This window comes from Stegastes partitus, unplaced genomic scaffold (assembly GCF_000690725.1).
Source record: "Stegastes partitus isolate 25-593 unplaced genomic scaffold, Stegastes_partitus-1.0.2 Scaffold1438, whole genome shotgun sequence".
Lineage (NCBI taxonomy): Eukaryota > Metazoa > Chordata > Actinopteri > Pomacentridae > Stegastes > Stegastes partitus.
In genome coordinates, this window is record NW_007579169.1 from 20,259 (window position 1) to 43,263 (window position 23,005).

The 23,005-nt window shown below is 41.9% G+C and overlaps 1 protein-coding gene across 8 annotated transcripts in view; it reads right to left on the minus strand.

Annotated features, from left to right (window-relative positions):
- The window catches only part of svilb (supervillin b), a 48,199-nt gene that overhangs the window by 6,242 nt on the left and 18,952 nt on the right, over positions 1 to 23,005 (minus strand). For all 8 annotated transcript variants that reach the window (XM_008299619.1, XM_008299614.1, XM_008299618.1 and 5 more), the window contains 22 exons: positions 20,267 to 20,981; positions 17,013 to 17,538; positions 13,978 to 14,110; positions 11,568 to 11,624; positions 10,724 to 10,801; positions 10,071 to 10,218; positions 8,818 to 8,913; positions 8,352 to 8,432; positions 7,821 to 7,998; positions 7,537 to 7,709; positions 7,105 to 7,260; positions 6,362 to 6,498; positions 5,672 to 5,819; positions 5,395 to 5,540; positions 3,379 to 3,554; positions 3,104 to 3,251; positions 2,540 to 2,819; positions 2,180 to 2,331; positions 1,909 to 2,014; positions 1,222 to 1,429; positions 974 to 1,107; positions 144 to 299 (listed from right to left, as the gene is read on the minus strand). In XM_008299619.1, coding sequence (XP_008297841.1) covers positions 144 to 299; positions 974 to 1,107; positions 1,222 to 1,429; positions 1,909 to 2,014; positions 2,180 to 2,331; positions 2,540 to 2,819; positions 3,104 to 3,251; positions 3,379 to 3,554; positions 5,395 to 5,540; positions 5,672 to 5,819; positions 6,362 to 6,498; positions 7,105 to 7,260; positions 7,537 to 7,709; positions 7,821 to 7,998; positions 8,352 to 8,432; positions 8,818 to 8,913; positions 10,071 to 10,218; positions 10,724 to 10,801; positions 11,568 to 11,624; positions 13,978 to 14,110; positions 17,013 to 17,538; positions 20,267 to 20,981 — 4,132 coding nt within the window. The remainder of the gene's footprint in view (positions 1 to 143; positions 300 to 973; positions 1,108 to 1,221; positions 1,430 to 1,908; positions 2,015 to 2,179; positions 2,332 to 2,539; positions 2,820 to 3,103; positions 3,252 to 3,378; positions 3,555 to 5,394; positions 5,541 to 5,671; positions 5,820 to 6,361; positions 6,499 to 7,104; positions 7,261 to 7,536; positions 7,710 to 7,820; positions 7,999 to 8,351; positions 8,433 to 8,817; positions 8,914 to 10,070; positions 10,219 to 10,723; positions 10,802 to 11,567; positions 11,625 to 13,977; positions 14,111 to 17,012; positions 17,539 to 20,266; positions 20,982 to 23,005) is intronic.

Sequence of the window (23,005 nt, forward strand, 5' to 3'; positions counted from 1 at the left end):
AACAGATCAGCTGCTCATTTTACACCTGACTGTAGCAGAATTTGCACAGAAGAAGTGTTGCATAAGACACACCTGTGTTTTCTCACTCAAAGCTCCTCCGGTGAGGCTGGAAGGAATTAAAAGTGTTAGTATCTGGGCCTCACCAGGCTGTGGAGCATTGTACAGTTCTTCCTGCAGGAAGGGCAGCGAGCTGACCAGGTCTGGAGCTCTGGACGGGTGGAAGAACTCAGTCGCCACAAAATCTCCAGATGTGCTGCTCAGCTGGAAGAGCCGCGGGGTGAAGTTGAATTTACCTGGATCTGATGGCATAAAACAAAACAATCAAATGACGATGAAACTTATGTCTTGGTTTTGCCGACTTATTTGTTGTTCACAAATCGCCAGATTTTTGAGAACTTTTGCTATTACTTTTACACAAATTGTTTTTTGCCCTCTATTGTTTACCCTCTGAACTCCAAAACTCATTTATCAGACTCACTGGACATTCACTGGACATGCTCGTTTTTTTGAAGTATGCTCTGGAATTGGAGATATTTTGGCCTAAACTTTGGGTATTTTAACAGTTTTCACTACTGGTGAGAGCGGAGGACTTGGCTGACATGATTTGTGTGATAGGAACTAGTCGTAGGAGAATGAAACGTTGACAATAAATTGTCCTTGGGTAGGATAACATTCACTGAAAATATGAAAAGATTTGGTTGAAATATTATAGCAGTAGAGCTTTATACTTTTGACTAATTTTTTTGGCGATTTTTGGTCATTTTTGTAAAAAAAAACAAAAAAAACAAGGGGGTGACCAACTCCCCCTGATTTTGACCAAATTTCCTTAAACTTAGACTGAAGTAGTTTTGTCTGTCTGCTCCTATCATGGATGCACTCTTAAGTGTCAAAAATAACTGTACTAGCTGTTTCTAAGGGAAGCATTATGCATGTCCCAAACAGGCAGTAAATGAACAGTGCAGTGTGACTTTACCTTGCAGCATGCAGTCGTAGGCCTTCCTATCTTTTCTCCCCAGAGCCTCCCAGAAGCCCGGAGGCTCGACTCCCTCATCACACTCATGGATGGTCACTTTGCTGCTGCTGTGGAGGCCTGCTTCCAGAGGACACCTGAAAGCAGCAAAAAAAATGGAAACTGAATTCAACACACACAGCCAGAACATGTGAAGTTTGAACGCTGCAATACCTACAACCGGCCAGAGTTCCCTCCTTATGAAAACTCACTGTTCTTTGATCTTCAGTGCGGCCGTGTTTCCGACGCTGCGAGTGTGAAGCTGCGTCTTGCAGCCGTGCCACAGGTACATGACGGCCTTGTTGATGTTGAGCAGGATCATGGAGGCTCTGGAGCGCAGGCTGCTGCAGTGACAGGCCACCTCCAGCAGGTGGCCCTCCACCGGCACCTCGCCACGCACACAGTACAGACGCCACTCACCTAGAAACAGAAGAGCAGGTGAAGGCTGTGAGTGGAGTGATGGGAAATGTTTCATAAGTCAATCTGCATTGCAAAAAAGTTAATTACAACAGATGCTAATAAGAAATAATATAATAATCATGTAAAACTGATCATTTGTGTCATTTACTTTAAAGGTAAAGACAAAATTTGATTAAATTGTGATCATTTGTTTCTAAAAATGTCTTTAAATCCTATTTTCTTATTGTCAAAATAAAACAAAATCAGCTCAGAACTAAGAAGCATGAAATGCCACTTAAAATATTTTGATACACAGGCAAAACCATTACTTTTTTTTTTTTTTCTTTAAATAGCGTGCTGCAAGCATATCTCCAACAACTGGCTTTATTAGGGCATTAGGAAGCTGCTGTGCATTATACACAAAGATGTCAAGGACCACACTTGGAAATCCTGAGTGAAAATGGATAAATAGCTAAAACAAAGTGCAGAAATGTGTTTACTCTGAGTGTTCTCCTCTTCCTCCTCCCTCTTGCCAGCGTGGACGATCATCCCTCCGTTGAAGCACTGCAGGAAACATGGCGGCTCCTTTCCCTGCTGCACCTGGACCTGAAACACACAGGAGTCTAAGTCAGTGGGATATTTCTGTGACATATTCTCTCTGACACTGGTTACTAAAAATAAAATATGTTGCTAAGGTGAAGAAAAACTGCTTTAATGATACTCTGCAGCCTTTTGTGTTCTCTGATTGTAATCAAGCCTCGTCTCTCATACCTGTGCTCCTCTCTCCTCGTCCAGCTCCACCGTCATCAGTGCCGACGTTCCCTTCTCGCTAACGGTGGAGTGCCGACCCTGCCAGAAGAAATAGCAGCACTTCTCCTTCCCCGGCCCGGTGCTTCTCGCCTCAGGGTTCTGCCTGCGACCAACTGGAACACACAACAAAAAACCAACCCACTACTCTGAATTATCAGTACTTTTAAAATCATTAAGTATGAACACTCCTTGTATATACTTTTTACTATTTAATCTGGTTTGAAGAAGACACATTTTAGTTGTGTATACATCTCTACATGTGACTTCCCTGCCGGTTCAGTGGGCTCACATGTAAAGTGTGACTTGTCCACAGTGACTGACCTGAAGTGCTGACCATGTACTTCCACTTGACCACGTAGGCGTCTCCCTCATGGAACTGCCCGATGCTCTGGCGTGGCAGACGGCTGTAGTCAAACTCCAGAATGTGCCAAACGTCCACGGACACTGTGCTCATCTCTTGAGTCCTCATGTGGTCTTCTGTCTCCACTGGGCCGTAGCCACGACCGACGTTCACCCCATCCAGAATGGTGGCGATGGACGACTGGAGGACAGGCAGCATCAAGGTGGCGTCGTACGGCCGACACTCTCGTCCCGGAGCCTCCTGGGAGACAGATTACAAAAAGGATTTATCATAAAAGTAAATGAGGCACTTTGATGCACTAATGCTTCTCTATGATGCTTCACACCCAAAGGCATACGCTCTCTAATTCTAGTTTTGGTCCCAGTGTGTAACAAACTGTTCCTGGCAACATTAACTGAGACTGAGTGTGGCGGTCCAACAAATAAACAGATGGGGAGATAAAAAAGACATATGAAGCCTCTGTGATGGGTGTGACCTGCATAATTAATTCATGCATTCTCACAAAACAAGAGCTGCATTCGCACCTTCAGCTCAGGTACAAGCTCGCCACCTTCCTTTGGTGTCGGCGACTTTGCTTCAGTCCAGTCCACAAACTTCTCCTTGAACAGGATCGTCTCGTTGTGCTCGGTCAGCCGGCCGAATATGGCCCAGTCAGGACGGCCCTGGCCTTTCCTGTAGGGGGGAAACAAGTGAAAGATAGAAACTGAGGATGTTTCCTCTGGTTAGCGTACAGCCGTGAGGGAGTGAATATAATGAATGACCTCACACGTCAAACAAAAACCAGATTGTGTATTCTCGCCTGGGTATGAGTGTGTTGCAGCCTCCGGGGTCCAGCGGGTTGATGTCACAGCAGGTGTAGTCAAACGTCCCGTTCCACAGGTGTTTGGCGAGCTGAAAGGCCACCTTCCTTTGGGGCAGAGTCACCTCTTTACCGTGCCAAACATACACCTCGCTGCCAAAGTCAAACACCAACACCTGCAGCATACGCAGCACAACACAAACAGTCCGGTTAAATAACGCTGTGCAGCTGTTTTGTGTGTAATTAAAGCCACACAAGCTGCATAATGGAAAAACTTAACCAACAGCACGTCTTGTTGAGTTCTAAAGCAAAACCCATCGATACTACATTAACTACCGTGTGGAGTTAAAGAAACAAAATTAAGTTTACAAAAGCAATGAGCAGACCAGACACGCTGATAAATTAACTTTATCCAGATGCAGCTTGCATATAGCAGCTTGTATTTTATATTTACCACAACATGGAGAGAGACTTTAAACAAATCAAGTAATTTCAACAGAGAGAAGTGACATTCATTTTTATATTGAAAATAAGCAGCGTGACTGCAGTGTGCTTTTTGGTCTTCACCCCAGAGTCCTGAACCTAATTCATTTTTCAGCAGCAGCAGTGCACAGATGGACGTAGGAGGTGCTCATCACGGCACCTGCTGTTGCTAAGCAACAAATTAAAACCAGCTCGAGGCACAGAGGACCCTGTGAAAAAAAAAAAAAAGACCTAAAGTGTTTTTTATATTCAGAGCTTGGTGGCTTAAATGAAAAATCCACTGTCAGATGCTCTTTTTAGTGATTACTATAAATGTTGTAATACAACGACAAGTTGCTGTTTTGCGTTCTGGTTATATGGGGCTGCAGAAAAGCTTCTTCATGTGCAACCAAACGCTCCTGATGAAATATCAAAGCAAATATGAAAAGGATATAAAGCGCCGTATATGCAGAGACATGAGCCTTTTTCAGACATGGGATGTGTAACACTGTTGGCTTTATTCTGTAGCTGACATAGGTTTGTTTTCTATTATTATTCCTGACAGTGATGGTCGTATGTGCAAGATTGGACCTGAAGTTGCAGTTAGCTACGGATAAAAAAATGACTAAACCTAATAGCAAGCTTATCAACATGGAGGACAGGCTCAGTCAGGATCTAACAGTAAACGACGTGACACATAGAGGCACAGTTTAATAGGTACAGTTACTTGTTAGATCGTCGTGGTCCTTGGATTGAATAATGAGCTCCATCAGTGCTGTCAAGGTATTGTTTTACTGTAAAAGCTGATCTGTTTACTAAAGTCAAAATATGTGACTTAACATTGTTAACAAGATAGCCACTGTGGTCTGTGGTTTTGGTTAGTTTTAATTCATGTTTTATTTTGACATCCTTGTGTGTCACTTGTGTTTTCACTTTCTCCCTTTGTGTGTTCTCCCTCCTTTTTTGATTATCCCATTATATTCACCTGTGTCTTGTCTCCCCAATCACCGCTCAGTGTATATATGTAGTCCTGCCTCCTTTCCTCTCCTTTGCCAGTTTGTCCTGTTTGCATGCCTTATGTTCACCTCTCTCTTATCTCTCTGGTTCTTTTGTGTTCCACATCTGATTCTGGTCTGTGCTTTTAGTTTTTTGAATCCTGTTTTGTCTCCCGGCTCCCCTGCCTGTCTGTCACCTGCTTTCCCCACCAGCTTACCATGTCCTTCTTTAAAGGAAATTCTCCTTTTTTATATATATATACTACCACAGCCTGTCTGTCTTGTGTCTGCACTTGGGTCCTTTTCCTGATAACCCCAAGACAACATCTAGATTTCAGTCTCACTGAGCTATACTTGAACTAGTGGCCTGCTTAACCAAAACCATGTGGCTCATCAATCCGCTAATGCAACAGCATGCAGCTCAGACTTGTGCCATGTTAGAAATGATATGTAAATGTTGCTCGGTCCAAAGACAAGTGACCATGGTGCTCATTTAAACGTTCAGATGCCTTTAGATGAATGGAGAAGGGTTTAAAAGGGATTAAAAAGTCAAATTCACCTCCTTGGATGCCAGCAGGGAGCTGCGAGGGACCTTCCCCCACTCGTCATCATCAGGAACCAGTTTATCATCCAGCAGCCTGAAGATGCAGTTGGTTTCCACGATGGCATTCTCAAACTGCTCATCCTCCTCGGGTGGACCCGTTGCTACATTACAGTTAGACACAATAATATAACATAATGAGCTATATGTCAACATGAGTGGTATGAAACCACTGAGAGAAAACACAGTCAGTGTCTGCACTGTTGAAAACGGGTTTTCAGATGTGCAGTCTTACGTTGGTAAGCCATCTGTCCACCCAGGACTGTCCAGAACTGCTGGGTGTCTGGACCCTGTGGGTTCACTCCTTCCTCGATGGTCTGCACCTCGTTTGCCCTGCAGCCCATGTCCTTCTTTGTCTGGATGAAGGTGGCCAAATCTATTGCCTACAGACAAGAAACAAAAAACTATTTGTCAGCTTTAATGGTGGCAGTAGTATCAAGAGCTCAGCTTGTCATATTCTCATAGTGAGGTTTATATAAACAACAAGAAGATTAGACTTTTTGTCATTTTTCAGGAACAGTGAAATTACCTCTAAAGCTAATTTGGTGAGAAGGTGCATCTTAACTATTGAGTCACACACTGAAGACAAAACTAAGTTACTGTAAAGCTGACTGATACTGAGCTTTCTGTGCATAAAATCATAATAAAAATGAGTATATAGCGGCGAACAAGGAGGCGGAGTAGAAAAACAAATGTTTATTAGAAAGTGTCTAGACAGACCTCCGTTGGGGAAATGGAAGAGGCGGAAAGCATGTGTCTGATGAGGAGCACAGATGGGTATATGTGCCCGTGTGTGCAGAGAATGAAAATGAGAATCATCAATGAATCATCTTTGTTCGAACAATAATATTGCAGCAGCAGCAGCAGCAGCAGCAGCAGCAGCAGCAGCAGCGTCGAACACACCAGATAGAGTGATAATACTCACCTTAGCTTTCTCAATGACGTTTGAAAACTCGCCAATCCACACAAAGCAGTGCTCTGGAGTGACCAGCAGGAAACAGTCTCCGCTGTTCAGAGAGGACGCTCTTGGCTCCACTAATCTGGTCTGGACATGGCGACGACCTGCAAGAAGTAAAATGACCTTTAATAATCTGCAATCTATCTTCTGCCTGATTCATACCTTCTTAAATTAATATTTTCTGGGAGACGTGCTTATTTGTGGAATAAATTAAAAGATCCAAATATCTCACATTTAACTGATAGATTAGCTCAGTTGATCTTAATACAATAACTGGAAACAAGAGGAGACAGTTGGCCTGAAGGTAACAAAACCCCACCAAGTTAATCCTTTTTGTTTAATCCATACATAAAGCTGAAGTGTAAAAACATCAAATTGCAGCTTTTTTGGACAGTTATGGGTCAGACTATTTCTTGGCTGGAAGCAGTAATTTCTTTAAATCGCCACTGGTTGCCTGGCAACTGCTCCTAGTCAGGAAACAGTCCCTAAATATAGAGCTATTTCTTTATATTGTATAGCTCTATGCACCTGTCGCTAAAGAAAATATTAAATTAATGCAGTTTAATTATAAATAGATTCTGGTTGGTGTGATTCCAGGGTTTAATTAGATGTTAAACTTTGAAACTAAAGAAAGTGGCAGGAAATGGCTTCAGAAGATGTCGGGCAGGTGAAATCAACCACGCAGTATATCTCAGGAAACGAGTTTTCACCTTTGATCTGCATCAGCATGAGGTTCTTGTACGGCACGGCGCTGTTGTTGGACATCTGCTCTGAGATGTTGACACTGCGCAGACTCACGCTGCTGAAGTTTTCTTTACTGGCCAGACCTGCCAGAGCAGCCTCGGAGTACTCAGAAGTTTTATTTACTGGAATTAGAAAGATTACACCACTTTATAAAAACACAGACCTACAGGGCGGGAGGAAAATAGCATAAATGCTTCATTAAACTTTAAAATAACAAGATCCCTACAGGAAACACTGCTACAAAAGTGGGTCAGATGAGGCGGCATGCTAATTTGTACTGTTTACGCAGTAAACAAAGAGGCTACAAATGTTTTGAGTGTTTCCAGTTGGGTTTTTTGACTACAGACAACATGACAGGGACAGGAGGTGTTCCTAAACACACAGATCCATAAACTCACCCTTTTCAGCCTTCATCCTTTTGCTCTCCACCTGGGCCACATTCAGCCTCTGCTCTGTGTACTCGTGTCTGATATCCTCTCTGGCTGCCAGCATCTTCAGAGGGTTTTTGGATGACTGAACATTCCTGGATGGACGAACTGACCGCTTGTGCTGCACCATGGCTGAAGTCAGCCTGGGAAGGAAGGAAAACAGGCGTATGAGCATGATGAAAAGTACAGAAATAGGGATCAAGAGGCTCACTGTTGCCTGCTGCAATAATACAAAGCTTTTAGTATTTCCTTACTTGGGACCCTGAGAACCGAAGATGGTGTCAAAGTCTTCACTGATCTCGATCCTGGTGGGCATACGTGGAAATTCTGCAACACGTCTGTAGAACTTGGAGAAGATTTCATCATCCAGCTTCATCACTTCCTTCACTGCCTTCTCAGTCACTGTTATGGTGGTTTCCTGCAAACCTGCCACTGAATAAGAAGTTACAAAACAGAGATAAAATTAGGCTTCAGTACAATTAGAAAAAATATACACAAAATGGTCTCCAGCATGATGAGAACATCTTTAAAGTCTTTTAAATATGTGCTTTAGATGTGAAAAAAGGGCTCCTGCATGCTCATTTAACTCTTCACAATAAATAAAACCTTTAATTTTACAGATTTTTTGAAGATTACCGCAGGTTAAGATGACAAAGCATGCAGGCTGCAAAATGCTGCAGAGTTGGGTGTGGATTTTATTGGGACTGGCACTAATATCCATGCTATCCCACTTAATATCAACCATGTCTCCTAATGGAGCTTGCAGTCAGTGTAGAAGTTTGTACCTTTGCTATTCAGACGTCCCAAGAAGCTCTCCAGCTTGTCCAGTTTCTTATCTGATTCCATGTCTGGCCTGGCCTCAATTTCTGGAGATGAAAGAATAATTACACGTCAAAATCAATCAGGACATTTTAAAATTAAATGATTTTAAACTAACCGAATCAAAAACACAATTTGGTCCAGCGACTGTTTGTGTTCTGTCAGGTATTGAGGTTATTAAATGATTTGTTGCTGAGTCGCTGTTATTTTTATATTTTATTTTGCAGCTAATAAGTGTAAGAGTGACAGCACTTCTGACTTGATTGCCAATTCGTATGACTGACCTTCTGTTTACAGAGCAACAGTAAATGCATCTTTAAATCCATCAGATTCCAACAATTCAGCTGTGAGCTAGATTTTAAAACCAACTCTAACAGGGATTTCTTTGGCTGAGGTGGCAATGCTGACATGGCACTTGCCAATCTGTCTCACCCTCTTGTGGTTTGTTGACGGCAGGCGTGTTGCTCTTGAGTTTGGTGGAGACCGGTGACAGGATGGGACTGATAACTGAGGAGGAGGCTGCCAGACCTGTGGACACAGAGACAGAAATATCTCTCGCTGAGGATACATAAACTCCCGTCTGGACTGCAATGAGTATTTATGTTTGATAATATGCATTATGTTAAAACATTTTGAAATTTCTAAAGAGAAAATCAGCTTTTGCTTAAATGTTGTGCTATAATGCAGCTATTATCTTTTTGTTACATTTACATTCCCATTAACAGTCGATCCTCTACCGAGAGTCCTCCATTAATATATTTGCTATACTGTAATATCAGAAATACATTAATATATATCCACAACTACTAAGACACATAAAACCTACATCAACTCAAAACCTGATCTAGTACATATGATAGCTTTAAATTGCAATTTCATCTCTTAAGGAACGGATAAATGGAATCACCTTACAACTCTTTCCTCAAAGTACAACCAAAATCAGAACAGATCGCTCTACATCACTTCGTCATGTACAGAACATCTGTTAGTTTTACACGTTAGCGGTGTGAGGAAACCGCCTGACTTTTGATCTGATAATCATGCAATGTGACCTAAACCTCTGTTTCTCTGCATTAACACTTGTATTTAGTGAACCGATCACAGTTGAACAGCTCTAAGTGCAAGTGTGAATGATGGTGAGGTGGTGTGGGATGCATATGGTCACATTCTTTTAGATATGTGTACGCGAATGTGTCCTGAGCCGTATTAAAGGACTACCTACTAAACTGATGTTTTCTGCGTTAGTGGAGGTACAAACTTCTTTGTGCACCAGTAACATCATATTAAAGTGAACATCATATCACATGTAACAAAAACAGAAACAGTCAATTCTTTGTCGTCTTTAAATTTCCGACAACGCACTTGGCCTTTGCGAACACTTATTCTAATGCTAAGTGTGAACTGAGGTACTTCGAGCTTCCACTTCCACTTGTGATCAGGCAGGATGCATGTTTATTCCTGGTAAGAACAGGGTCGTAGCGGCTGTGAAGGTGAGGAAGATGTAAAGATATGTCTGGCTTTTTTGTCGAGCAGCTACTTAGAAGGAAACAGGTAAAGTTTTTGATTGAAACTGAAATGTGTGTTCGGGAACTACAGCCCCCTGCTGTAGCCATACTTTCTGATTTCATCATGTGTAGATTTTTGTATGAACGTCTTTCCAAGTAGCATTAGGCTTGTGCACGGACCTTTCTTGACCATTCGTGCAGCCACTGTGTATTGGGTGGAGTCATTGGCTGCTCCTTTGCCCTTCGTCTTCCAGGCATCCTCGCGAGTTGAAATCATCTGTTTCCTCTCCTCAATGGTCATCTGGGCCTCGATTTCCTCTCCCGCCTTCTGCACAGACACAATGAAAATCATATTATGAAAGATTAGTGGGCTGAAGTGCCAAATCTTGCATGCAAACCAACATTCTGCACAGTGAGGCTAGCTGCCAGCTTTAATTTCAGTCATGTTGGACTTTTTATAACATAGAAACATAAACCAAGTCCAAGGAGCCAAATCAAAAGCTTCTATACACCCCTACATCTACTAAGAACTACATCAGCTCTCACACAGCTTTGCTGTAACTCGATGTCACCGCTTTACTCCCTCAAGAGCAATTATTCATGTTGTAACAGTATCAAACCAAGGAGATGTGAAAAGATTGGATGCATTCAAGCATGCTAAGTGCATGGCTATATCATCGGCTCTAGTCCTCAGAGGAAGCGACGGCTGCACACTGAAATGTACTCGTGCTGTAAATCAAAGCGTCCTTCACACGGGTAGCTGCAAACCAAGCAAGAAAGATACAACTCCAGTACATGCTGCCCATTGGAGCGTGCTCGGTGCATGTCCTTACCTGACTATGATGCTCAATATACTGACACTTTTGGCCGAGGGAGATAGTGGGAGAAAAGGTGGAGGAGAAGACGGGTTCCTGAGGATGTAGAAGTGGATGGAAAGGTGAAAGAGAGGAAGGGACAGGAAGAAGAAGAAATGGAAGGAAAAACAATGAACACGCAGATGAAGGGAGACAAGGGATGGACGCAAAAGAAGAGAAACCCAAGGCCAAAAAGCTGGGAATGCAATGTGACTGCAGTTAAACTAATCTAAATGCTCTGTAAACGACACTAATGTAAATCGGTTTTTGAAACACACATGCACAATGTAAATATCTATTTGTTATCTTTAAGAAACTAATACGACCTTGCAATTGTAAATTTCATTGCTGATTTAAATATTTAAAAAATGCACATAGTGGTAGTAAAGACCATCAAATAAGTCAGTTTTTACTGTTAGTAACAGAGCAGCAAAGTGTGAAAGCCATTTTCTGATTGGTACTTGACATAGAAAGCCTCCTTGCAGTACAAACAACACAGCTTAAAGCTCACAGGTGCATTAAGCAATAGTTAGTCTTAAAATATCTACATCTAAAGTGACTTCTACCAACCTTTTGGGCTTGTGACTCTTTAAAACATCACAAAATTGATTCACAACCCTTCATTTAACACTACGAGTAGTTTTTCTGAGTTGTGAGCATTCCAACCAAGAAGTGAAATTTAGCGTTAAAGGCTGAAAATGAAGAGCATCCAGACACCAGCAGATTCAGAAGAAGCAACAAACAGCCATCCAAACAAAACTGTGATTGGACAAAGTAGGTCCCACGCAAAGCTGATTGGTCGAAGGCTGCCAGCGGGTCTTACCCACAGCTGCTCAGACACAGACACAGTGGAGTAGTCCTGAGCGACCACCCCTTCCTCCTGAGGGGTTAAACACAGGGGAAGTACTCGGTCAGAGAGAGGGAGGGAAGGGGGTGACGGCCATTGTTGCTAATGGATTTAGGGGTGAGACTGCCTGGAGGATTACCATCCAGGGTTTAAGCAGGCAGTTTCACCCCTCAGAATACTAATGTGAAGTAGATGAGCTGCAAAAAAAGAACTCCTTTAAAGTGCCTCAGTCCTAAATCCTTAAATTAGATCCTTTGAGCTTATGAATCTATCTCAAGCTGCCGTTTAATCCAGCAGAGATGCATATAAATACACATAAGAGATTCTTGAAATATTTCTCACTGTCAAATCAGCTTTCAAAGTTATTATCTCTCGGGGTTTAAGTGAAATTTCGCCTGAAGCTTCCTCGAATCGGATCTCATAAAAGAGGAGAATTTATTCCCAGTGCACCAGACTGCTAATTCTGCAAACAGATGATTTTGTGTTTACAGCCTATGAGGGGCTGGATGCTGCACTGATCTGGACCACTGGGCTCAAACAACAGATGGACCAAAGGGAATGAAATGAAAGAAGCACTTAACTAAACGAAAGCGGGGGACAGGAGCTGGCACGGTAACGATGAAGGACAGGGAGTGAAATGTGGGACTGGTGTTTTCGCTGTTCAACTATAACACCCACAAGTGCAATATGTTTGAGGAAAATCAACATTTTTATTCAGAGATGCACGCCAAGATCACAACATGGCTGTGTGCATGTGAACAGTGCAACATGAACATCAAAACGCGAGGAGAAATTCAGTTTTATCTTCGACCTTGGATTGATTTTTATCTCCACTGATTTGGTCATTATTCACATTGATCGTGACTCACCAGCAGGACTGCAGAGGTTTCAGAAAGCTGTAGTTTTACAGCAGCTTCCACTGCAACACAAACTAGGTACTTATACAGAATATCTAAAAAAATAATCAAAACACTAGGAAGCTTAATCAATGAGGAGAATGATCTACGAGCCATATTCATAAGGACGTATTGCTTTGTTTAGGAACCGAAATATTTTTTGGGGGGCAGACAGGTGGTACTGCAGAGTCTTTACACTCTGACAACAACCCAGTTGATATGACCTGAAAGTATGAGAAACAGCAAGTCAGGCACAGCTAGGCTTAGTTTGTGAATGTGATTTGAAGAAAATCAGGCATCTTAAGTGGAAAAAATAATGATTAAATAAGAGCGAACACAGCAGAACCCATTTTGTTTTGTTTTTAAGAACAAAGAGTTATAGGACAAGTCAGGGATTTTAAATTTGATACACTTTTAGCCAAATTTAGCAAATATTGTCGCTGTATGATCTTTGTGTGTCTGAAAAAAATCTGATGTTCATTCACAGTCCTGGCCCTGTAAATTAGAAAAGCAAAGAGGCTCTCGAACGATTCCAGTGAGCACTTTGCATGCTTGATGGATGGAGAATGTGGCGAAGTAAGAGCGAGAAAGATGGTCAAACCTGCAATTTATATACTACAATAAGTCCTATCTTTTTATGTTAGCTGAAGTTGTCTTATCTTATGCCAACTAAAGATGACATATTGATGGACAAAACTAACAAAGTGTTCGGTCTCCTTGTGCTCCCTGGCATTGTTTCTCTACATCTCTGAAACATTCCTATATCAATAGAACACCATTTTTCCAAAAGGTATTTCCTCATGATGTTAAGAAAGGGGAATTTCCTAACAAAATCTCTCATAGGTGTTCAATTGGGTTGAGATCTTATGACTGTGATGGCCAGAGCATCTGATTCATTCTCATCAATCCATTCAGTGACCTCTGTGGCCCTGTCGGTCCGTAAGAGACGACTCCCATCCGGATAAAAATGTGTCATCATGGGATAAAGTTAAATCCTCAGAACAGCTTCGTATTGACTAGCAGTGACCCTTCCTTCTATGAGGAGAAGTGGACCCAAACCATGCAGGGAAAATTCCCCCTTCAGCAGAGCAGAGCAGCCAGTTTTAATCACTGTGGGGGCCAATAATTCAGGCTTATCCTTTAAATGGTCACCCTTTCATGTCAGAATATTCAGACTAGATAAAGATCAACAACCTCCCAGAATCGTAGACTTCACCTTTAATACTCATGCAAACACATGTCACTTCAAATGAAGTATTTTAAGTAAAATTTGTAAGACGGGATATAAAATAGCAGACTTGTGAAGCTCAAGTTGATCATCAAGGACAAAACCAAAGTAACAACACAAATTTTACATGTAAAAAACATTATATTGCCACGAATGCCTTCTTTGTTTGCCACAGATGTGAAAGAAAATAATGGTTCTGATCTGTGTAGTTATTATAAAAGTGACTAATGTGAGCCATTTATTGCTTTAAATGAGGACTAACCTTCTTCTCGGAGGTCTGCTCCGTCTCCCATAGCTGAGCCTGCTGCTCAGTGGACGCCACTTTAACCACCTCCTGCTTCTTGTTAATCCTGTTCCTCCAGTCCTCCTCGCCACTCTTCTTAAGCAGTGCCACTCTGGCAAAAGACAAAAAAAATCATTTCAACAGCTGATAAACATGATAAATAATTCCAAATCTCCACTATATTCATGTTTTTCATTCCAGATGCCACATTGCTGCGGTGTTTCTAACAACCAAACACAGTTTTATCACATTATTTCATGACTGTGAAGTACAACTAAAACATTGAGCCAAGCCTTTTTTTGTCCTATTCAAACCCCGATCACTGAAACTGATTCAAGTGGTGCCTGCTTCAAGGACGAAGCTTTAGATCTTTGAAGCTTGTGTTGTTGTTTTTTTCACTCCAGGAGCTTATTTTAGACTCATTGGTGACAGTTGCTGTGATGCGCGATCAGAAAATGTAAAAATAAATGGAGACAAAACTGTTGAAATGATGAAGACTTTTTTTTTTTTTAGTGTATTAACATTTCCATTATTTCAAGGGTGAAAAATCAGTTCAGCGATTTCTGCTCCTCGGCCAGCAAACGTGCGTCTAATAAAAGGCCTCTGAAGACAGCGAGACGATTGTGATAAGTGATGGCTGAGGGGGAAAAGAAAGTATGTCATCGTCTCAGCCGTTTGAGCGTGGACAGGGCAGAAATGAGGGCATCGGGAGGAATCTGTACGTCTCAGAGGATAGCAGCAGTCCATGCAGCTCTCTCGATGCTAAAAATGAATCTCTCCCACCTCGAAAGAGTTAAACAAACCTATATACCGCGAGAAAGGATAGACGGTGACTTCTGCCTGATTCTGTCAAACGCTGCCAATTTATTAGACAGACGCTTTTGACTCAGCCAGCAAAAAAAAAATAAAAAATGTACGTCAGGTGTCAGATCTTTGCTGACATCTCAGTTTTGACCTTGTTATGGGTCGAGTTCAGACTAAGCCCTGAATATTGTAAATCAAATCCAGCTTTAGCAACACCTGCATCTTTACAGATTTAGGAAATAAATGAATGTTTTCGTACTATTGGAAAAACGAGCTGTTCGTAATCTTATCTTATTTAACCTTTTTGTAACTTTGAAATAGTGTTAAATTAGTGTTGTTGGCAGCCTCTTTGCAGGTTTAGGATTAAATGGATACTTTTCTTTCCAGCCATTATTTTTTTTTAGATGTTTTTCTCTTAACATTGGTGAAATTAGCTGTGGAGATTTTACTCTTGACTGAAAAGGTCATTTTAATCCTTTTAAACGTTTTGTAAAGATTAGTGTTTTTTGGCAGCAGCTGTTACTGTCAGTGTGTCTTTGCTGACTTCTCAGTTTTTAGCTTGTAAAGGGCGACGCTGAGACTGGACCCTGAATACTGTGAATGACATTCAGGTTGAGTAGTCCATCTTTGCTCGGCGTTATGTTGTCAGGAAGACATTTTCAAAGGTCTGTATTTAAGATGAAGCATTATTCCTATTTTTCATTTTGTTTTGCTGATCATTTTTAGATGTGTGGTTGTAATTTTGCTTTTATTTGAAAATAAACTAAACTGAGAGACTCACACTGATAATTATAATCATAGTAGATAAAACGCAGCACATTCAAGACAACAGAGACAGAGTGGACTATAGTGTGAGAATGACATGATCTGATCTGCCCTTTTTTGTTGGATAGGAACATTTTGTACTGTGGATTTCTGTAATTTCTGCAACTGACTACTATCACCTTGTTGGTTTTACTAACTTCAAGCTACACAACCTTTGCCAATAGTGTCAACCTTCTGAACCTTAAAATCTACCGACAAATTTGAAAGGCATGTCATCTTTTGGGCTGCAAGGTGGCTCGGTAGTTAGCCGTCCGTTCGCGTCCCGGTGAAGACACCCAGGATCTTTCTATGTGGAGTTTGCAGGTTCTCCCCGTGCAGCGTGGGTTCTCTCCGGGTTCTCCGGCTTCCTCCCACACAGTCCAAAAACATGTTGAGGTTAATTGGTGATTGTAAATTGTCCGTAGGTGTGAATGTGAGTGTGCTTGGTTGTCTGTCTCTAAGTGTAGCCCTGTGATAGACTGGTGACCTGTCCAGGGTGTCCCCTGCCTACCCTAGAGAGGATTAAGCAGTGTATAGATAATGAATGGATAGATGTCATCTTTTAAAAATCACTGTGAAACCAGAAAGAATGGTTGGACTTTGGTTGGTCCCAGCATTTTGATGGTGCTTTAACTGATCATGTATGATGCAGTTTTGCATTGTTGCAAAAAATAACCAAATTAAATCTTAAAATCAGGTTATTACTATAATGCCACTTAATTCTACATGTCTTGTTCACAATTTTGCCAAAAATAAACAATCTGCACTAATCGGATTCTGTAAAAAACTAAAAGATTCTGCTCTTAGCACGACTAATTCAGCTTTGACCAAGCGTCATGTGACAAAAATTCTGGTGCTCTTTGGCTGAATTGCAGGCTATGTCTACACAAAGCAGATAGGAGAAAAGTCTGGAAACAAATTCAAATTGGAAGTAGTAAAATAGTATGTAGAGTCACTGGTTTTCCCCCAGAATTGGTAAATCCCCCACTTGGAAAAATGTACATGTTTATTCTAGGTTTCTTCCAATCTTGCACAATAACGAATCAAAGAAATCAATATTTTTTAATGATTTTTATCACAATAACTGTGTCATATTGCAGAGAATAACTTTTTGAGTTCTTACTACTTCTTGCCATTGTCATACTGTATCAGCAGAGGTGCAGGACTTTACACTCCAGTGACAAATGAGCCCAAAGTGAGGAAAACTGCAACAGGAGCAAAGAAACACCCAGAAACTAGTTGGGGTTCAGAAGGTTAACTTCAGCTTCAAATAGCAAACTTGTCATCCCATCATTTCCCTCTGCCTGCACTGTTACACCGTAACAGTGCCAAATTAACCAAATATGGACAAAAATAATGGGAAAATTTAAGAAGTTATATAAATGAGTGCTTTAGCTGAGACTCACCTCTCCTTGATGGACATCTGTTTGGTGGACATGCCGTCAGACAGTTGGTCTCCGGACTCCGTTGGGGACAGCAGATCTCCAGAATGGACACTGTGCTTGCTGAAGTCCTCGCTGTGGTCCAGCGGCAGGGACTGAGACTTGACCAGCGCCTGGGGGAAGGACTGAGGTTTTGGGGGTGTCTGTGGAGGCACCAGGGGTTTGGGTTGAGGCTGGGGGCCTGTCTGGGGGTAAGGCTTAGGGAGAGACTGGATGAATCCCTGAGGTTTGGGTTGGGTCTGTGGGGAGTGGGTGAAAGGTTTGGGATACGTCGGTGGGGGCTGGGAGTAGGGCTGGGGCTGGATGTATGACGGAGGTTTGGGTTGGGTTGGAGGAGGCTGTTGCTGCGTCAAGGGTTTAGGAAGAGTCTGAGGAGGCTGGCTGACAGTTTGCTGCTGCTGCTGCTGCTGGCTGCTTGAAACGTGGGACACTGTCCTGGACGATACTTTAGCGATGAGTGGCCTCAGTGGCGCTGGATGATCCGGCAAGTCTGAAAGTCAAAGTGTATCACAATCAAGTAATTTACAACGTCTGGCGTTAACTTTTCCCCATCAAAATGAGCTATATATGATCACATATGGAACCCACAACACAGTTTGGTGTTCTTATGCAACTCAATATTCTCAAATCGTTCCATTGTTTTCAATAAAGAGGAAACTGTCCTTGATGAAAGCAACATTATTGCTGACTATACTGCTTAATATGCCACAAGGATTCAATGGATAGCATACCAAGCAAATTTAGTTTTAACAGGGACCGACTTTTTTGAATTAAAATTGCAGATATCAGACAACTACACCATGACCAGTCAGAATTGTTATTTCGGGTATCAGTAACCTCATTCTGACTGGTTAAAGATGACAGAAATATCTTTATCTAGTTTTGAATCATCAAAATAACAGTTACAGATGCCTCAAATGTCATTATGACTAGTCTGAATTTGTCGTGCTCATGTGAGGCTTCCCATTGGATATATTGCCAGAAAAGTATTGAAACAGTGTAAGCTGCAGTAATGGTGACGACTGTGGTGTCAGAAAATGCTGTGAAACAGGAAGAGCTCATCAGCGAGGAGTTTGTCAAGAACGAGAGCTTCACTCTTCAGAGACTCGTGGTCAAAATTTACCAGAACTTTAGCTTCAGGATGCTCTGACATGGTGGTTAGAAAAAGCAAGCCGCCTTCGCCTCCCACTTGTTGTAACTTCTGGCTTAACCAGATATCTGCAACATCATTTCACTGAGTCAAAAACTCTAATTTGAGATATCTGTAATAACATTGTAGGGAGTCACAATTCCAGTTTGAGACATCATTGAATTTCTGACTAATTCAAGCTTGATTTAAGATATCTAAAAACAGACAATGGAGTTATTGTGAACGAAATTTAAAACTATATAATTCAGCTGCAGATATCAAAAGCTGTAATTAATACTATACATGCAGCTAAATATCTGTAATAAGAACCTCATACATGTGAGTGTTATGTGTCATAAGAAGAAGACTGTAGATGCCGGAAATGTTATTTTTGACCAGGAAGAATTGATTTCCGGATATCTGCTAGACATATCTAATTTAGCTAATAAAAACTAAAATGGCTCGTCATAGTTTTCTGTTGATTTTGCAAAAGTTTTAAGAGTTTTGAGCATTCATGTGTTTGGAGTTATTCTAACTAATTCAGTCCCTTTTCAGTTGAAATTTCTATACTGAGAGCTTCTGCTGATGTCAAGTTTTAAACGTGTACGTCATTCAGTTTTAAAAGTTAAAAATAATGGGTGTTGAAGAAATGCTAATTACCCTGATAGTGCATTCAGGGATGTTTTCAATTTTACAAACATAGGTAGCAATTTTTTTTCACAACGTCCATTTTAATTCATAGATCATTTCTAAATTAGGTTTCCTGAAAACATACAGTAGTTAAATCTGTTACATGTACCAACCCCCCAAAAAAAACAATTCTGAAACACTTTTTGACAGAGACAGCTTTTGTAGATACTGATTAAAATACATCCATTTCATATCTTGTCTGCTAACCTGCTGACAACTACAGACCGATTATGCCCTTGATTATAAAGTATGGATGTCCTGAGGTTAAAACATGCATCAGTCAATGTACACACACCCATATTAGATTACCATAAATCCCCCTGTGTAATCACTAGTCATCCCTGAAACATATGCATGCACATGCACATAAGCAGAAGGTTTTGTGGGGAAGAAGAGTGATTAGTATCAACAAAAAAAAAAAAACAGCCTGCTGAGTGGGCTGCAGCAGGTGTATCTGTGTTAAATACACTGTCTGGTCCCCATTAGGAAGACTGCTACTTGTCTTTTGTTAAGGTCAGGGTAACTGCTGTCAGGCATGTAGTGTTAAGTCCCTCGAGAATTGGAACAAGTCAGTGAAAGTCCTTCTAGCCCCATGATAAGATCGTATAATGGGCTGTACTTTAGTGAAGATTTACCCATGCAGAACTAAATAGAAATATAGCCTGCAGACAAGGCTTCCTTTGTGTCCTTCCTGTCTTCTACCTGCTTCATTTAAGTGCCGGACAATTGTCCTGCACACTCTTTTCTGAGTGCTTTCATCTCTCCGTTACTGTTTTTGTGCATGCATGGGAAAAGACCACCCCTGGACACACTCTGCATTAGCACATAAAAACAGGTCAGGCCCATTTCTCTGTAGTATGTGCACAGCTCAGCCACAGGCGTAATGTGCTGCAAAGGGACCACAGCCCCTTTTGTAGGCCACGACAGTGAACACACACACGCGGCTCCATCTAAAAAACCTTTGCTGTCTGTTTGGCTGACAAACAGCATGTCAGGAAAGGGCTTCCTCTTTCTAGACAAAGGGAGCCACGAGGTAAATTCATGGAAAAATATGCTAATTAGATGCAGCCTCAGACGCCTCTCTCTCTCCCCTTGACACTCACAGTCTCTCTCTCTCTCTCTCTCGCTTTCTGTATCAGCCAAATCAAATACCCCCAGCTGGGACAAGTGTGTGTGTGCAGCCGGCAGAAAGCAATCATGCGTGGGAGCATGCTGCATAAGACAATGAGGGTAATGAGAACAGCCCCTTCCCAAGACATTTCTTTTTCTGTCTTTTTGTCACTTCTTTGCTTTTCCCTTTTCATTCAAATTCTTTTCCTCCATTCATCTCTCTATCTCTTTATCAATCTTTCCCCTCCACTCCTTTCTCCCTCTTGAAGTCACCAGAGAAGCCTCCTACCTGTGATGCCAGCCTGGCTCCAGCCGCTGCTCCTCTCCTGCTCCTGTGTGGAGGCGCCGTGAGCTGCTGCAGCCTCTCTCAGGTAGCTCCCTCTTCCTCTCCCACCTCCCTCTGCTCTCTCCCGGCTCTCCTGGGAGTCTCTCCAGCTGGGCAGCGGCTCAGACTCGCCCCTCCACGACGAAGGCTCGGCGGAGTGCTGAGGCTGGGGATGCTGCTGCCTGTTGTCCGAGTGTGGCTTCCCCTTAATGCTGCCGCCTTGGCTGTCTTCTCTGGCTCCTCCCTGCTGTCTCCCCCTAACCTCCTCCTCTGCCGCCGCCGCCGCCGCCGCCGCCGCCGCCACCTCCCCCTGCTGCCTGTGACCGCCGGAGGAGGTGGGAGCAGGAGGGGCCCCCGCTCTCTCTCGGCTCTCAATGAGGAGAGGGGAGGAGTTGGGCTCGGGCTCGGGGTGGCCTGGGTCCCCGCTCTGGGTCATGGAGAAATACCTCAGCGCCCTCTCCTGGTGGAAGCCTGCGCCACTGGAAGCCTGTTGTTGGGCAGGGATGTAGGGGGCGGCGGTGGACTTCCCTAGACGGAGACCATCACCATCGTCGCCGCCTCCGCTGCTGCTTGGCGCCATGGTTACTGTGGTAACGGAGGCCTGGGAGGTGACGGCTGCCACCGATCGAACCAGGGAGGCTGACAGGGGCTCCAGTTTGATCTCGCCTCCATTTTTCAGCTGCAAGAACAGCAGGAGTCATGTCAGAAAGTTGGGAGGGACAGAATGACAACAGAAGGGCTGCAGGGATGGATTAAATATAACCCGAGGGAGGGAAGTCAGAGATTAATTCAGGAATGCGTGGGTGTTATAGAAGGTATGTGACGTTTAATGGATGGATGAAAGACAGAATAAATAGGGAGGACAAAGAGGGTAAGAGGTAGGATAGATTGATGAGGAAGAACAGCAGCAGACAAAGCCACAAAAAATGGAGTAATTTGCTCCGGAAGCCACATCTAAATATCAAAACTCAGCCATTTAGAAATGTGTTAATCACACTGGGATCCATCTTACCTGGATATGATTTAATAACTTCCTCTATTTAGTGTTTATACTTGCTCGCTAACCAGCTTAACGTTTCAATTGAATAATTCATTGAAATGTCTGTTCATTTAAGACACAGCAGTGATGTCTGGGTGCTAAAAACAAATAAAAGACATTTCCATTAGCTTCATTAAGTGGATGTGCTGAACTAGAGCTAGACAGTATTTAAAATCCCATCATAAACAACGCTGTATTGAAAATATAAAAATAGAATTTGACATCTGTTTCAACGAAAACGATTAAGCAGTGATGTGATCGCCAAGACAGAGAAAGAAATCAGTAATGTTGTTATGTTGGTAAAGCACACCGAGTCAACTATTATTCATTTAACTGAAATGAAAAGATCAAATTAGTTAAGAAATTGTATTACTTACATGCAAAACAGATTTAAAGGCCAGAAAAACACAACATTAACCCTCTGAATCCCAAGCAGTTTCTGAGCATTTTGTTCTCCTGACACATTTTTACTCACTTTCATCTCATTTTTCACTGCAAGATAAAGTTTTGCGCTTTTATGGACACAGCACAACCATGGCTAGAAGTAGAGAGAGCTCAAAAATGTCTTTTGTGCAGTATAACAAAGTTATGATGTCATATAAACTGAAAAAAAAAAAAGCTGAACATCTTCAGTTTTTTGTTTTACAAAAATGTATAAAACTGACATCATGTGTATTTTTTTCCCAAGTGCCCCCAGGTGTTACCAACATTGAAAAACAAATAAGACACTCCACTCTATAGATATTTTACGCCTTACATTTGCTTCCATACTTGTCGCCTACTCTGTGCACAGCCTGCAGTTCATCCCAGTAAAGAAGCCCCTACATTTTTTATTTTTTTCCACAATCTCTTTGGTGTAAATGTTATGTTTCTGGTGAATTTTTAAATGTGTTCTTCACACTGCTCTTCACATAACTCCTGGAAGATATTTCACCAAGCTTAATATATCATCCAACAACTTTCTGACAACTCAGTATACCGCTTTTGAGCCATGTCGCATTTATTTTATTACCCAAGTATGTCTCTGAATTTTTGTCACGTGACTGTTAATTGCAGGTAAAATCAATTAGAGCTTCTAGGTTGCACCAAGAAGTGCAGATTTTTTTTGGTTTGTTTTTGTTTTTACAGAATCTATTGAGCGTGTCTAATTTAAGCTTAGATGTGGTTTATTTTCCAGACAGAACCAGAAGTCAAAGACAAATGATTACTTCAATGACCAAAAGTTAAAAAGTCTACAAATTTGACACTTTCTGGCTCTAATAATTACTGTGATTTTGATCATTTTTTCAAACGATAAAATGCGTTTCAAACATGCCAGCTAGTTTTTGGGGTTCAGAGGTTTAAAGTGGTATCACTACTATAATCAATATTAGTGCATTGTCTATGTGGCCCTTCTCTCCTGCCACCTGCTCCAGTATAGTTGGTTTATGCTTTTTTTTTTTTTTTTTTTTTTGCAGTTTGCAGCCATCTTCAAGATGCTCAAACTCCACACCAGGCTACCACAAATTGATTTTGCTTGCAATTCAAGGTCTGGTTATTGACCCTCACACAATTCTGCACACATTCAATATCAAGGCCAGTTCCATCCACATACTCATTCCCCAGATAAACTTCTTTCTTGCTAGTTTATTCAGGCTGGAAGCAGGCCTGTATAAACTAACGAG